This window comes from Epinephelus lanceolatus, chromosome 7 (genome assembly GCF_041903045.1).
Source record: "Epinephelus lanceolatus isolate andai-2023 chromosome 7, ASM4190304v1, whole genome shotgun sequence".
Taxonomy (NCBI): Eukaryota; Metazoa; Chordata; class Actinopteri; order Perciformes; family Serranidae; genus Epinephelus; species Epinephelus lanceolatus.
In genome coordinates this window covers 27,988,916-28,002,133 of record NC_135740.1, presented here as the reverse complement: position 1 = coordinate 28,002,133, position 13,218 = coordinate 27,988,916, and the positions used below count along the sequence as shown (strand labels likewise).

The 13,218-nt window shown below is 39.6% G+C and overlaps 2 protein-coding genes and 5 non-coding genes across 9 annotated transcripts in view; 6 read left to right on the top strand and 1 right to left on the bottom strand.

Moving 5' to 3' along the window:
* The window catches only part of fermt3b (FERM domain containing kindlin 3b), a 32,950-nt gene extending 26,301 nt beyond the window's left edge, over positions 1–6,649 (bottom strand). The window contains exons 1-2 of the mRNA XM_033624610.2: positions 6,459–6,649; positions 4,983–5,122 (exon numbers count right to left, since the gene is read on the bottom strand). Of these exons, the coding sequence (XP_033480501.1) occupies positions 4,983–5,106 (124 nt within the window). The 5' untranslated portion in view covers positions 5,107–5,122; positions 6,459–6,649. The remainder of the gene's footprint in view (positions 1–4,982; positions 5,123–6,458) is intronic.
* On the top strand, positions 1,612–1,683 carry trnaw-cca (transfer RNA tryptophan (anticodon CCA)). Its single transcript has one exon. It is a non-coding gene; the product is annotated as a tRNA-Trp (tRNA).
* trnaw-cca (transfer RNA tryptophan (anticodon CCA)) lies at positions 2,030–2,101 on the top strand. Its single transcript has one exon. It is a non-coding gene; the product is annotated as a tRNA-Trp (tRNA).
* Positions 2,609–2,680, top strand: trnaw-cca (transfer RNA tryptophan (anticodon CCA)). The gene has a single exon. It is a non-coding gene; the product is annotated as a tRNA-Trp (tRNA).
* Positions 3,021–3,092, top strand: trnaw-cca (transfer RNA tryptophan (anticodon CCA)). Its single transcript has one exon. It is a non-coding gene; the product is annotated as a tRNA-Trp (tRNA).
* On the top strand, positions 4,386–4,457 carry trnaw-cca (transfer RNA tryptophan (anticodon CCA)). The gene has a single exon. It is a non-coding gene; the product is annotated as a tRNA-Trp (tRNA).
* A 3,222-nt stretch (positions 6,650–9,871) lies between the features above and the next one.
* Positions 9,872–13,218, top strand: part of macrod1 (mono-ADP ribosylhydrolase 1) — a 169,623-nt gene continuing 166,276 nt past the window's right edge. The window contains exon 1 of one of the 3 annotated variants that reach the window (XM_078169384.1): positions 9,872–10,427. In XM_078169384.1, coding sequence (XP_078025510.1) covers positions 10,007–10,427 — 421 coding nt within the window. In that variant the 5' untranslated portion in view covers positions 9,872–10,006. The remainder of the gene's footprint in view (positions 10,428–13,218) is intronic. The other 2 variants (XM_033630860.2, XM_033630852.2) reach the window with 2 other exon arrangements.

Below are 13,218 nucleotides of genomic sequence, written 5' to 3'. Positions count from 1 at the left end.
CGTACAGAACCCGGCTGACCATTGTGTTTATAGCAAAATTACTGAACAAGAAAAAGTGCACATGATCATATGGGTCGATGATTTGATTATTGCTGCCAATGATGACGATGTCTTACAACGTGTTAAAGAAATGTTGAAATCCAAGTTCAGAATGAAAGACCTAGGTAAACTAACACATTTCCTGGGTATTGACTTTGAACAGTCTGCAGATTGTGTTAAGATGTCACAATGCAAATATGTACAGAAGTTACTGAAGAGATTTGACATGTCAAACTGTAAGGCCAGAGCTACCCCTTGTGAACAGAAACTTGACTACAGCGATGATGCTGAATTAATGGATGATGTGAAGAAATACAGAGAGGCAGTTGGGAGCTTAATATACCTAGCAACCTGTACAAAGCCAGACCTGAGTTTTATAGTGAGTAAACTATCTCAGTACTTCACTAGACCGACTACTGATCAATGGACAACGGTAAAGCATGTGTTGAGATACTTAAAAGGTACTCAAAACAAAGAACTTTGTTTCAAAAAGCACAAAGGTGAAAACATAATCCATGCTTATAGTGATGCCAACTGGGCCGCTGATATTGATCGAAAAAGCACGACAGGTTACTGTATCAGCCTGAACAAAAATGGGCCATTTGTTTCATGGAAAACTAAAAGACAACCTACAGTTGCACTCTCTACTTGTGAGGCTGAGTACATGGCTTTAGCTGCGACCATGCAGGAATGCCTGTACTTAAAACAGCTTCTGAAGTATTTTGATGAACAGGTATACAGGTGTTTAGTCTACGAGGACAACCAGGGCGCTATAGCTCTAGCCAAAAACCCTGTACATAGGCAAAGATGTAAGCATGTGGACATTAAATACCACTTTGTGAGATCGTCTTTACAGACTGATGATGTGACAATGGAGTACTGTCCAACTAATGAAATGGTTGCAGACATCCTAACGAAACCAGCTAGTAAGCTGAAGTTAATGAACTTTGAGACCTTTATGTTTGGTGAATGAACCATGAACTATGAACAACTAATGAACTCTGAACTTATGATTATTGTGTGAGCATTGAAAAAAAAAACAAAAAAAAAAACCTGTGAAGTTTGTGTTGACATGATTTCTGTAAAATGTGAGCAAGTGGGGGTGTTGATGTGCTCTCATTTCATTTTGTTTGTTTAAGATATGTTGTGATTTTTTTTGTTCATTTTGGCGTTTCATGTCACGTGACCCTGATTAGGGAACTGCCCACAGGTATGCTGTCTCTAATCAATAAAACAGGTGAGCCCGTGCGTGCGGGTATTCGCTCAGCATTGAACAACTTGATCGTGTGTTATGTGTTACGTTTAACGTTGTGTAGAACTACTCTGTCAACAGATTGTCAGGTCAGAGAAACTGAGGGGAAATGATACAAAGTGGAAGGCGTTTTAATAACCTAAAAGATGTGGGGCATTGAGGCCACCCCCACATCTGCTCTGCCACTGTTTCATACTTATTACACACAGAATCTATGTGGATGTGGAGTTGTTGGAAATCACCTCCAGGATATATTATTTACTTTAGTCAGTTTAACACCACCAATGCTTGGTCTCTTAGCTGATAAACAGCTTATAGCAGACTCTGTGGCGCAATGGTAGCGCGTCTGACTCCAGATCAGAAGGCTGCGTGTTCAAATCACGTCAGGGTCAACATTTCTGTTACACTACCTCTGTTTCATAGTGGATGGTCAGAAAGGATAGGGTTGTGACTTAGGCACATTCCTGGGGCACGATATAGAGAAATAACAGAACATTTTCTCCATTGATTGTCTAGTCAGAGAAAGTGAGGGGAAATGACACGAAGCTGAAGGTGTTTAAATAACCTAAAAGATTTGGGGCATTGAGGTCACCCCTGCCCCGCCACTGTCCAACACTTATTAAATACAGAATCTGTGTGGATGTTGAGTTGTTGGAAAGCACCTCCAGAATATTTGCTTTATTCAGTTTATCTCTGTCAGTGTTTGGTGTGTTAGCTGATAAAGGACAGCTTAAAACAGACTCTGTGGCGCAACGGTAGCGCGTCTGACTCCAGATCAGAAGGCTGCGTGTTCAAATCACGTCAGGGTCAATATTTCTGTTTCTCTACCTCTGTTTCAAACTGGATGGTTAAAGAGAATGGGGTTGCATCTTAGGACTCGGTCCTGTGGCACTCTATGCACCGTTTCATTGCTATTCTGTTGCTAGGGCAACAACTTTGGTCCCTGTTTACTTCCTGTGAGCTTCTGCATTAACATACATTCAAACAGGAAATACAAAGGGACCCATTTAGAATGTTTATGTTGTCCAATTTGAAACGGTCTATATAGCAGCAACAAAGAACTCCTGCTCCATTGATTGTCAGGTCAGAGAAACTGAGGGGAAATGACACAAAGTGGAAGGCGTTTTAATAACCTAAAAGATGTGGGGCATTGAGGCCACCCCCACATCTGCTCTGCCACTGTTTTACACTTAATACACACAGAATCTATGTGGATGTGGAGTTGTTGGAAATCACCTCCAGGATATATTATTTACTTTAGTCAGTTTAACACCGCCAATGCTTAGTGTGTTAGCTGATAAACAGCAACATAAAACAGACTCTGTGGCGCAACGGTAGCGCGTCTGACTCCAGATCAGAAGGCTGCGTGTTCAAATCACGTCAGGGTCAACATTTCTGTTTTGCTTCCTCAGTTTCATAGTGGATGGTCAGAAAGGATAGGGTTGTGACTTAGGCACATTCCTGGGGCACTCTATAGAGAAACAATAGCATATTTGCTCCACTGCATTTCAAGTCCAATCAGAGAAACTGAGGGTAAGTGACACAAAGCTGAAGGTGCTTAAATAACCTAAAAGATTTAGGGCACTGAGGCCGCCACTGTCCAACACTTATTAAATACAGAATCTGTGTGGATGTTGTGTTGTTGGAAAGCACTTCCAGAATATTTGCTTTATTCAGTTTAACTCTGTCAGTGTTTGGTGTGTTAGCTGATAAACAGCAGTTTAAAACAGACTCTGTGGCGCAACGGTAGCACGTCTGACTCCAGATCAGAAGGCTGCGTGTTCAAATCACGTCAGGGTCAATGTTTCTGTTTCACTACCTCAGTTTCATAATGGATGGTCAGAAAGGATACGGTTGTGACTTAGGCACATTCCTGGGGAATGATATAGAGACATAACACATCATTTGCTCCATTGATTGTCTAGTCAGAGAAACTGAGAGTAAGTGACACAAAGTTGAAGGTATTTTAATAACCTAAAAGATTTGGGTCATCGAGGCCACCCCCACCACTGCTTTGCCACTGTCCAACACTTATTAAATACAGAATCTGTGTGGATGTTGAGTTGTTGGAAAGCACCTCCACAATATTTGCTTTTTTAAGTTTATCTCCATCAGTGTTTGGTGTGTTAGCTGATAAAGGGCAGCTTAAAACAGACTCTGTGGCGCAACGGTAGTGCGTCTGACTCCAGATCAGAAGGTTCTGTGTTCAAATCATGTCAGGGTCAATATTTCTGTTTCTCCACCTCTGTTTCAGAATAGATGGTTAGAAAGGGTTGTGACTTAAGGCACATTCCTGGGGCACTCTATAGAGAAACAATAGCATATTTGCTCCACTGCATTTCAAGTCCAATCAGAGAAACTGAGGGTAAGTGACACAAAGTTGAAGGTATTTTAATAACCTAAAAGATTTGGGGCATCGAGGCCACCCCCACCCCCTGCTCGCCACTGTTCTACACTTGTTAAATACAGAATCTGTGTGGATATGGAGTTGTTGGAAAGCACCTCCAGAAAACATTATTTGCTTTAGTCAATGTAACACCACCAGTGTTTGGTGTGTTAGCTGATAAAGAGCAGCTTAAAATAGACTCTGTGGCGCAATGGGAGTGTGTCTGACTCCCGATTGGAAGGCTGCGTGTTCAAATCACGTCAGGGTCACTATTTCTGTTTCTCCTTCTCCTTTAATAGAGAATGATCAGAGTGGATATTGCTGTATATCAGACTCTGGATAGGGTGGTTACTCTCATCAGAGTCTGGAGGTTTTCTCACCACGAGAACAGGAAAATGGCCTCTGAATAATGGAACAATGAAATGATTGGACTAGCAGTTAAACATACAGAAATAATGACTGTTTAAAACAACAGACTGTTTTTACCTAAGGGACATGAAAGTAGCTTCCAAACTAAGACGGTTTTCAGACTCACTGGCACGACCTTAACACATTTGATTTCAAATCAGAAAACAATATATACAAGCCGTGTCAGGGTCACTGACACTGAAATGATCGTATATTTAACTCTAACCCAACTGTTTTATTTGCTTTAGTCAATTTAACACCACCAGTGTTTGGTGTGCTGATAAAGACCACCTTACAACAGACTCTGTGGCGCAACGGTAGCGCATCTGACTCCAGATCAGAAGGTTGCGTGTTCAAATCACGTCAGGGTCAATATTTCTATTTCTCTAGCTCTGTTTCACAGTGGATGGGTAGAGAGGATAGGGTTGTGACATGGACTTCTTCCTGAAACACTCTATAGAGAAACATTGCAGAACCTCTGCTCCATTGAGCAGTTTGAAACAAACTCTGTAGCTGCGTGTTCTAATCATGTCAGGGCCAATCTTTCTGTTTCTCCTCCATTTAATGGACGATGATCAGAGACAACAGGGTTATACATCGAACTTTTTTCTGGAACTGGAAAGTGGCCTCTGAATTACCATATAATGAAATAATTTGACCAGCAGTTACAGTGGGAGTTAGAAAAAAACAGGCCTACTAGCAATTTGAAATAAAAGATATGTAAGTAAGCATTTTTAAATGTATCTGTGAAAAGTATTGTCACATGCGTTACTGTGAAACTGTTACCTTTACACTATATGTGAATTCTTGTGTGTCCATGAAAATTATGTGACTGTTTTTAGTCTGTGTGCTGTGACTGATAGAGAGACTGCGATAGACAGACAGAGAGTGACCCACGTGTCTTTTCCACCAGCTTCAGGATGACCCCTCCAACGTGGAGGTCAGAGGCCACGCTGACGGTGACAGGTGGCGCGTCAGACCCCAGGTCCTCCACTGTGACTGACAGATCCCAGGCCGCCATACCGGGGGAAAGAGGTCTGACAGAGTGAAGTAGACAGACAGGGGAAGAAAGCCGGGGAGTCAAACACAGGAGAGAGTCAAAGAAATGATAGATTTAGTAACACTGTCGAATGAATAACAACTTGTAATGAAAAGCTGCTCAACAAATGCTCTTTAAATGATCTGTTTATGTGACGAATGTCTTTTTTTGTTTTTGTTTGGTGCAAATAGCTGGTGTGACAGCTCAGACAAAGCAGCCAAGGACAAGGAAAAGACAAACAAGACTTGCAATTAATCAGTAAAGTTACTCTGTCATTTGTCTTTGCACCACATTTATTAAAGCTCCACCACCATTTATTCAGGTCTGGCATGAAAAATGCTCAGATGTATCATGATAACTGAATAATTGAATGTGTTAGCGATTATTATTTTAGGGAGCCATATATGTCACAAGTGAGAAATTATACACTTTGAATCATGAATAAATTGTTAAAATGCCTGAAGAAAACAATTTTAAACTTTCTAAAGCAACACATTAATGTTAACTTTAAAAATGACTAACAGGCCTCCATAATTTGATGGAGTAGTATAGTATAAAACTGCAGTGAAAATTGGAGATAAGTAAGTTATAAATAAACATTCAAAAAGTGTGACAGAACTCGACAGATTTGATATTAAAAGTCCTGCTTCACATTCAGGACATCAGATGAGACAGAGAGGATAGATGACCTGTCAGTCAAACTTTAGCCAATCAATTGTGAGGAAAAAGACTTTAACTAATGGGTCAGTATCACATGATACTGAGCAACACTGACACTCACACACACACTGGATGGATGAGTCGATTCTGGCAACATGTCCAGTTTGATGAGCACTTCCTGTTTCTGACATGAACTATCACCAGGGAGACACACTTCCGCTTTCTGACCCGCCCGCCCAAGGTGAGATGTTCATCCAATGTCAATACAGAGACACACACTGCCTGTGTATGAAACTGTAACCCCATCTTCAATATATTAATTTAAGGATTTAAGTGTGTGTCTTTGCCTCATTTATCTGTATTTTAAAAACACTTATATCGCATACAACGGTATAACACTGACTACACATGCCTGCACCCCTAATTTCCTCTTTTGGAGGCCTTAACTTTTTATATCTGCACATTCCTGAATGTAAATTCTGATCTGAGACAAATTCACTTCCTACATTATATCCTGTCAATTGATGTGACCTAATAATGACCCCACATGTGCATATTTAGAAGCTTCACACGTACACTTGCTGCCTTGACGCTTTCGCTACCCTCATGCTTTCTCCCTTTCTCTCACGCACTCATCACACACACACACACACACACACTTTGAAAGACAATACCGTCAGTCTCCTCTGTCCAGGTTTTGAAAAGAAAGAAACTGGGGGCACTCCTGTGTCTCTGTCAGATCTCTGAAGAAGAAGTTCCCAGTTTTTTTGTGTGAAAATGTGCAGCAGTTTCTCCTTTCTTGGGCTGGGCAGGTTGTGGTCTGTGTAGCTGTGTCTGCGCTACTTGTGTCAACTTTTGTCAAGAGAGGCTTGTTCCTTTTTTTGTCAGTTTCCGCCAGGCGGAAATGTGAAAAGGGTTCAGGGTTTGACTGACAGGCTGAGTGTGTGATGCATGCCAGGCATTGTGTGCGTGTGTGTGTGTGTGCACATACAGTTTATGTGGGAGGCTGGGTATGGACAGACAACACACATTATCCATCTCCTCTCTTTGTTTCCTCTTTTCCCTTTCCTTGAGAATTGTAGTCACACATATAATTAACTTATTAGTAATCATTTTTTTTGTGTTGCAAGATCAGTAATAAGTTGTGTAAGGGTGTGGGTCATGGATCCTTAATTTTAGTAGCAGCTGTTGATGACATGTCAGATGCAGAGTAAAGAATAAATAGACAAATGTTTAGCTATGAGAACTGGTAACTTGGCATTTTCCTGCTCAAAAATACAGCAGGTTTAATGCTCTATACGAATAGTTACAATGAGATGGTTAAATTAAAACAAACAAACAAAAACATAATACCTCCTGTCTATGGGATAAACAAAGAAAATAATTCTACCTCTAAATAATCATTTAATCTTACTTAAAATACAAACGAGACCATTTTTCTGACATTCAGTTGTGGGTTACAATCCACTAGGGGGCAACAAACTGTATCTTCAGGGCAATAGAGTTCCCCAAGGATGACTTTTATCTTTGCGCTGGTTCCTTTGTCGAAGAGCATTTGGGATTTTTCCATTGGAATTTGGATTTTTCCGAAAATAAGCTCTGTGGCAAACAAATGTTTGATACTTGCACGTTTTGATCAGCAACATAATCTCCACAAATGAACAACACTTTCATGATCACTGAAACCTAAATAAAATCAACAGAAGTAAAAAGCTAATGTTAGGCAATGAATGAACTACACTGTGGTCACATGACATGACATGACAAGACTGTAAAGCCGTGTTCAGCTCTTAAGCTTGTGTTAACCACAGATCTTATTTCAGCCATCCAACCAAAAACCCATTAAAAAAAACCCTTCAGTTTGATATGAGGGAGGTGGGACTTGTAAAATGCTGACTCATTTCTAGGTTTTAGTACTAATTTAGTACTTATTCCTGCAAACATGTTCTCCCCGTGTCTGTGTGGATTTTCTTTGAGTTCTCTGGCTTCTTCCCGTAATCCAAAAACATGCACCATAGGTTAACTGATGATTCTGAAGTGCCTGTAGGTGTGAATATGAGCATGAATGGTTGTCTGTTTCTAGCACACCTGCCTGTACCAGGATAAGTGGTTGAATGAATGAAATAAATTAATGAATGAAGGACTCATTCCTGAGGCACTCTGCTGGGATGTCTGCTACTTGCCCCTCAAAGAACAAATCATTGGTCTGTGACATTTATGTAACATGAGCTTACATAGCTCACCTACACACAAGTGGGATTTTGAATCAATGTATGAAAATTAATATTTTATCTATATTTATGTAAACTTATACCTGATGGGCAATGTATTGAAGAGAGGCTTTGTGGGGCGGGCCGCACTAGCTATCGGACGTGCATGTACTATAATGGAGTGTCATGGAGAAACTGACACCATATTTTGCAGAAAGAATCAAAACTCAGACCTTTTAAAAGTTTGATACATTTACATGTAGTCTATCAACTCAAAAGAACTGAAAATGTGAAACGAATCGGTCTGGCCATCACTAATAATTGTGCTGTCAGGTGGGCGTTTTTTATTAGGGGTTTTCTGATTTGACCAGAGAGTCTGTTTTAAGCATAGGTAATAAGACATATATAAAAACAAACATGACACTATACTTTAACAAAATTAAATTATGTGATATGTATATGTGACATCAATTACAATGTATCTGATCTCTCAATGACAGTGGCGTTGTTCAGCCTGGGCATTCGAGGGTTCAGCCATGATTGTTTTCTGAATACCCCCTTATCTAATCACATGCCATTCCATTAATGCATTAAAGCCCTTGAAAGTAATTTGATACAGTTGATAAAAAAGGCAAGTTATGGTTCCTCTGTGTCATTCTAGCAGCACATTTTGTGTGATCAAAAGAAAGAGTGCACTGGTAATCACTTTAATGTTGCAGCTGGTGAAGGCGGAGCTCATCTTAAATGCTTTATATAATGCTGGGTAGGTTAATCTACAATTATGCACATCATTTGTTTGTTGATTATATTTTGTAATAATAATCAGTCTTAAAATAACTAAGGCAGACAAATAAATAGAGTAAATATTATAATATTCCCTCTGTGATGTAGAGAAGCATAAAGTAGCATAAAATGGAAATATTTAAGTAGAAGTGGGAGGAAAAAATGAACTTTAGGCACTCATGGGTTGAGCAGGAACAAACGCACTTGAATTTAAAGCCTTGGCTGCTTACATTAAATCAATGACCGATTTCGGCCCAATGAGAGGCCATTTTAAAGACGACACGCCTCCACAAGTGTTAAGAAAAAACATCCTGCATACAAATGAGAAATTACTAAACAAACATTAAATTTACATCCATCACATAAAAAACAAAGACAAAAAACACAATCCAATACTTAAATTATTTACATTGTATCTGCCGAGCACACCATCACCTTGTTCCCCATTCATTCTCCATTGTTCATAAAAAAAATGCCCCCCTGAACCCCCTCTACAGAGGTCTGGGCTCAGCCCCCAATGTCCTCAAATCCTAGAAACGCCCCTGCTCAATAAATGCACTTGAATGCCCTGTGATGCAAATTGTGATTTGTGATATTGGGCTTTATAAATAAAATTGAATTGAATTGAATAACGTTCAGAGTTTAGCAATTTCGGTAGAATTGATGATGGTATTCCCCCTCAAACGTCTTGCTTACTGCAGAGGGTTGTTTTAATATACGGTGTAATTAGAAACGGATGTCTCCCAAGTCAAACTTTCAAGTGTAGCAAACTTATCTTATTAAAGCTGTTGTATTTTCATCTTATAAAATCAGTATTTCCGATAGTCGTGAAGGAGGCGTACGCGTGTGGACGTTGGCCTCGGCTTTCCCATGTCATCTGATTCGGGGGTTACACCCCTTGTCAGAGTTAAAATAGAGCAGCACTTGCCATATTGTAGTACCCTTTTCGCTAGTTATAATATTAACCGTTAAATACCACCACTAGACACCGTACTAACGCTTAATGACACTTTTTTAAAGTTTGTTGTTTAGCGACAGCCAAGCGGCACCCCTTTGTAAATGGTACATTCCACATGTGAACGTCCAAAACAAATATGGCACATGAGATGAGAACTAACTGACGTTTAGTCGTATCGAAAACGAAACCTGACCACAGTGGTGTGGCTGACATTGATTCCTGTGGAGCTTTAGTAACACGAACCGTTACCCCCCCTCGGCGTCACTCAGCCATGGCACTGCAAATATCAGCTCTATTTTCATACATCAGAGCTCCACTGTGCACGAGCTCTCTGTCCCGTGCCCGTGCTGACATCCAGGGAGCCGGTGTCAAGTTCAAACACATTTTATCTTCTGGAAGCCCCCAGCTGGGAACGGGGCCAGCAACAAGTCCTGTCCGCGGCCATATTAACGCTGCCCTCCGAGCTGAGAAGTTTTCAACGACAACCACAGCAGCACTTTGGAAGTCCAGCCAGGGGAAGGCTTCCTCCTCAGCCCGGGGGAGGAGAGGTTGGCTGGGTAAGGTAGCCCTCGGTGCCGCCCTCGGAGTGAGCACAGTCGGGCTGCTCCAGGGTCTCCACACCGGAACCGTCACCGCCATGGCCTTCAAAGTTAACCTGAACTCCGCTGAGGGAGACTGGAAGGAGACCAAGGGTGAGACTGTTCAACCAAGGCTGAGGGGGTTTTAATTTAGTTTTACAACATTTATCCTTTGTCAATAAACAAAAGAGAAGCGTGCGGCCGTCACGTGACCAAAACACCTGTCCAGCTGATAGACGCAGCCCACCTGTCAGTTGTGTCAAGACTAAAACCACCGACCATCAGTAATGGTCTTTACTGATGATACCAAACATTAATCACAGCAAAGCAGCCAGTCCATACAAACATATTAGACCTGAAAGAGTAAAATTAGTCATAACATTTTGTCTTCTGTAATATCATTGTAGAGTTAGTAAACTAAAACTCACAATATACATGCACAATTGGCATTTGGCCTGCAACTAATGAGCATTTTAAGTAGGGTGAATATGGGTAAATTGGGACACTTTCTGAAAATTTACCTTCAACATAATTTCTAGTTATGAACCAAATGTCTTAGCCCATCATATCGTACCATTCTAAATAGCTTGTGATCTCTACTATACTATGTAGAAGAAAAAACACAGAAACTTTAAACACAGGATGGATGACCCTTCACCAAAAACACACTGACCCACAACCAAAATTTCCAGGCGCTATTGGTAAAGTGGGACACCATATATTGGCAAACTGGGACACTTGCAACATCTTTAATATCATCACTGGTACTAAATGTGCAACATAGGCTAATAATGTAAAAGACATAAGTCTTAGCTTTCACCCACAAACAAATGAATGTTCTAGCTACTATAGTTTTTGTTTTAGATCAATTTAAACAGGAGTATGCAAAACGTGTGGGGTGGCAGGGCAAGAGCTTGCTAGCTAGCTAGCATAAGCATCACAATTATTATTTTCATTACAAGCTACCTTAATTTGTGCAATTTAAGTAAATTTGTTGATATATCTAGCTAGCTAGATAGCTAAATTTATGAGGGATAAATAAAAAGGAAACTTATTTCCACCTTTATAATGACTTGAATGGTTGTCCCAGTTTGCCAATAACACACTGTCCCACTTTAACAGTATTGTTAAAGTGGGACAGCAACAAAATGGCATTTTAAAAAAAGAGTAAGATTCACATGGATGTGATTTTTGAAAATTATGAATCACCATTACACCCCTTAACAAAATATATCACAAACTATCCCACCAGTTTCCTTATTTCTAGAACACTAACATCTTTCACCTCAAAACGCTATGTCATTTTACTTACCATCTTGGGTCACTGCAGAGGGAGTTGAATATGGTGATCCACGCCCCCAGAAGTGATGTCATCGACACAGAACCAATGTTTTTTAATCTCATACTTACCTATGATGAGCTCAATGATGATTTTTAGTAATATAAGTTTACATGTGTAAAGATAAATATGATTAAGCTTAACTGTCCCAGTTTGCCCATTTTCCCACTTTAACCATATTCATCCTAGTAACCTTGCCTAAGGGTATGTCTTAAAACTATCCGTTAGTTGACCAGTGGTGAAAAACAGTAGATATTAGGCCTTGTAATTAATAAATTAATTGACTTTATTTATGGATTATTAGATAAAGAAACTAAAAATCCAAGGGATAACATGTTAAAGTGAAAACACTTATTTCCAGCCTGGTTCCAGGATGTTAGAGGACAATGACAACACAAAGAAGTACATGACATTCAACATAAAGACTAAACAAATGCAATCATGAAATTCATAACACATCATCACAATTTAAGTAACCAAAAACGAAAAAAAAAGGACAGCTAAAATACCAAAGGACCGCTGCAACTAGCAAATATTAAATGTCTGTAATTAATACACGAGTCAATGAATAACAATTACTATCAACTTAACACTTCAGCCCTGAAGTACCTTTTATAATAAATAATATTGTATCATATTTAATTGTATTTTGTGAGTAAGAATCTGAATATGCAGTATAACCAGTAACATCTATCCGTCAGGTTCAATGTTTTCCTCCAAAGTACAAGTTTTTTTAAAGGGGGGCCTCTTGTAAATTATTTTTGGGTACAATGAATTGGAATAGTATTCAGTATTTTTCATATCTGAACATCATCAATGTTTCGGCCCTTTTAGTTTGGGGCCTAGTTGTGAAATCCACCCCTGATAATAACTATTCTCTTATTTTATCATACCGGATCCACCCAATCAGAAAGAAAGATTGTGGCCCTTGGATAAATCTAGTTGATGACCCCTGTTCTGTGATATTATTTATAAGATTATGAATTGTTTCATATCATATAGTATTTTGCTGTCTTCATAAAGTAAATCTGTACTTTGACAAACTGGAGCTTGAGCGCAGAAGCTCCACAAAGACCATTAAGTACTTTCAGGGTACCATAGTCTTATAGCACACCACTTACTTTAGTTTTCTGTTAGGAATGCATAATAATATTTGTCACTGGCTAAGATGACATCTTGTAATCGGCCAACATGCTGATAATATCGGCACGTCATCGGTATCAGCCAATATTGGCTTTAAAATCGGCTATCAGAATTGCCCAACATGCTTTTTGTTATTTTGCACAATGAGCGAATATTACATACACTGTAAAGTATTGTATTTCATGTCTCCATCTCCTGTTAGGCCGTCATGAGAGTCATGAGAGTATACTTGGATAATATGATGCTAATTCCATTACAGAAGAGATCTGATGATCACTAAAATTAGGTAAGAAAAAACATGGATATATCGGTAGTGGCTCATGAGTTGTAATATATCAGCATATGGGCAAAAAATCCAATAACGTGCATCTCTAGTTTCTGAAGGAATTTTCCGTTTCATTAGGAGGGTATGCACAAACTATT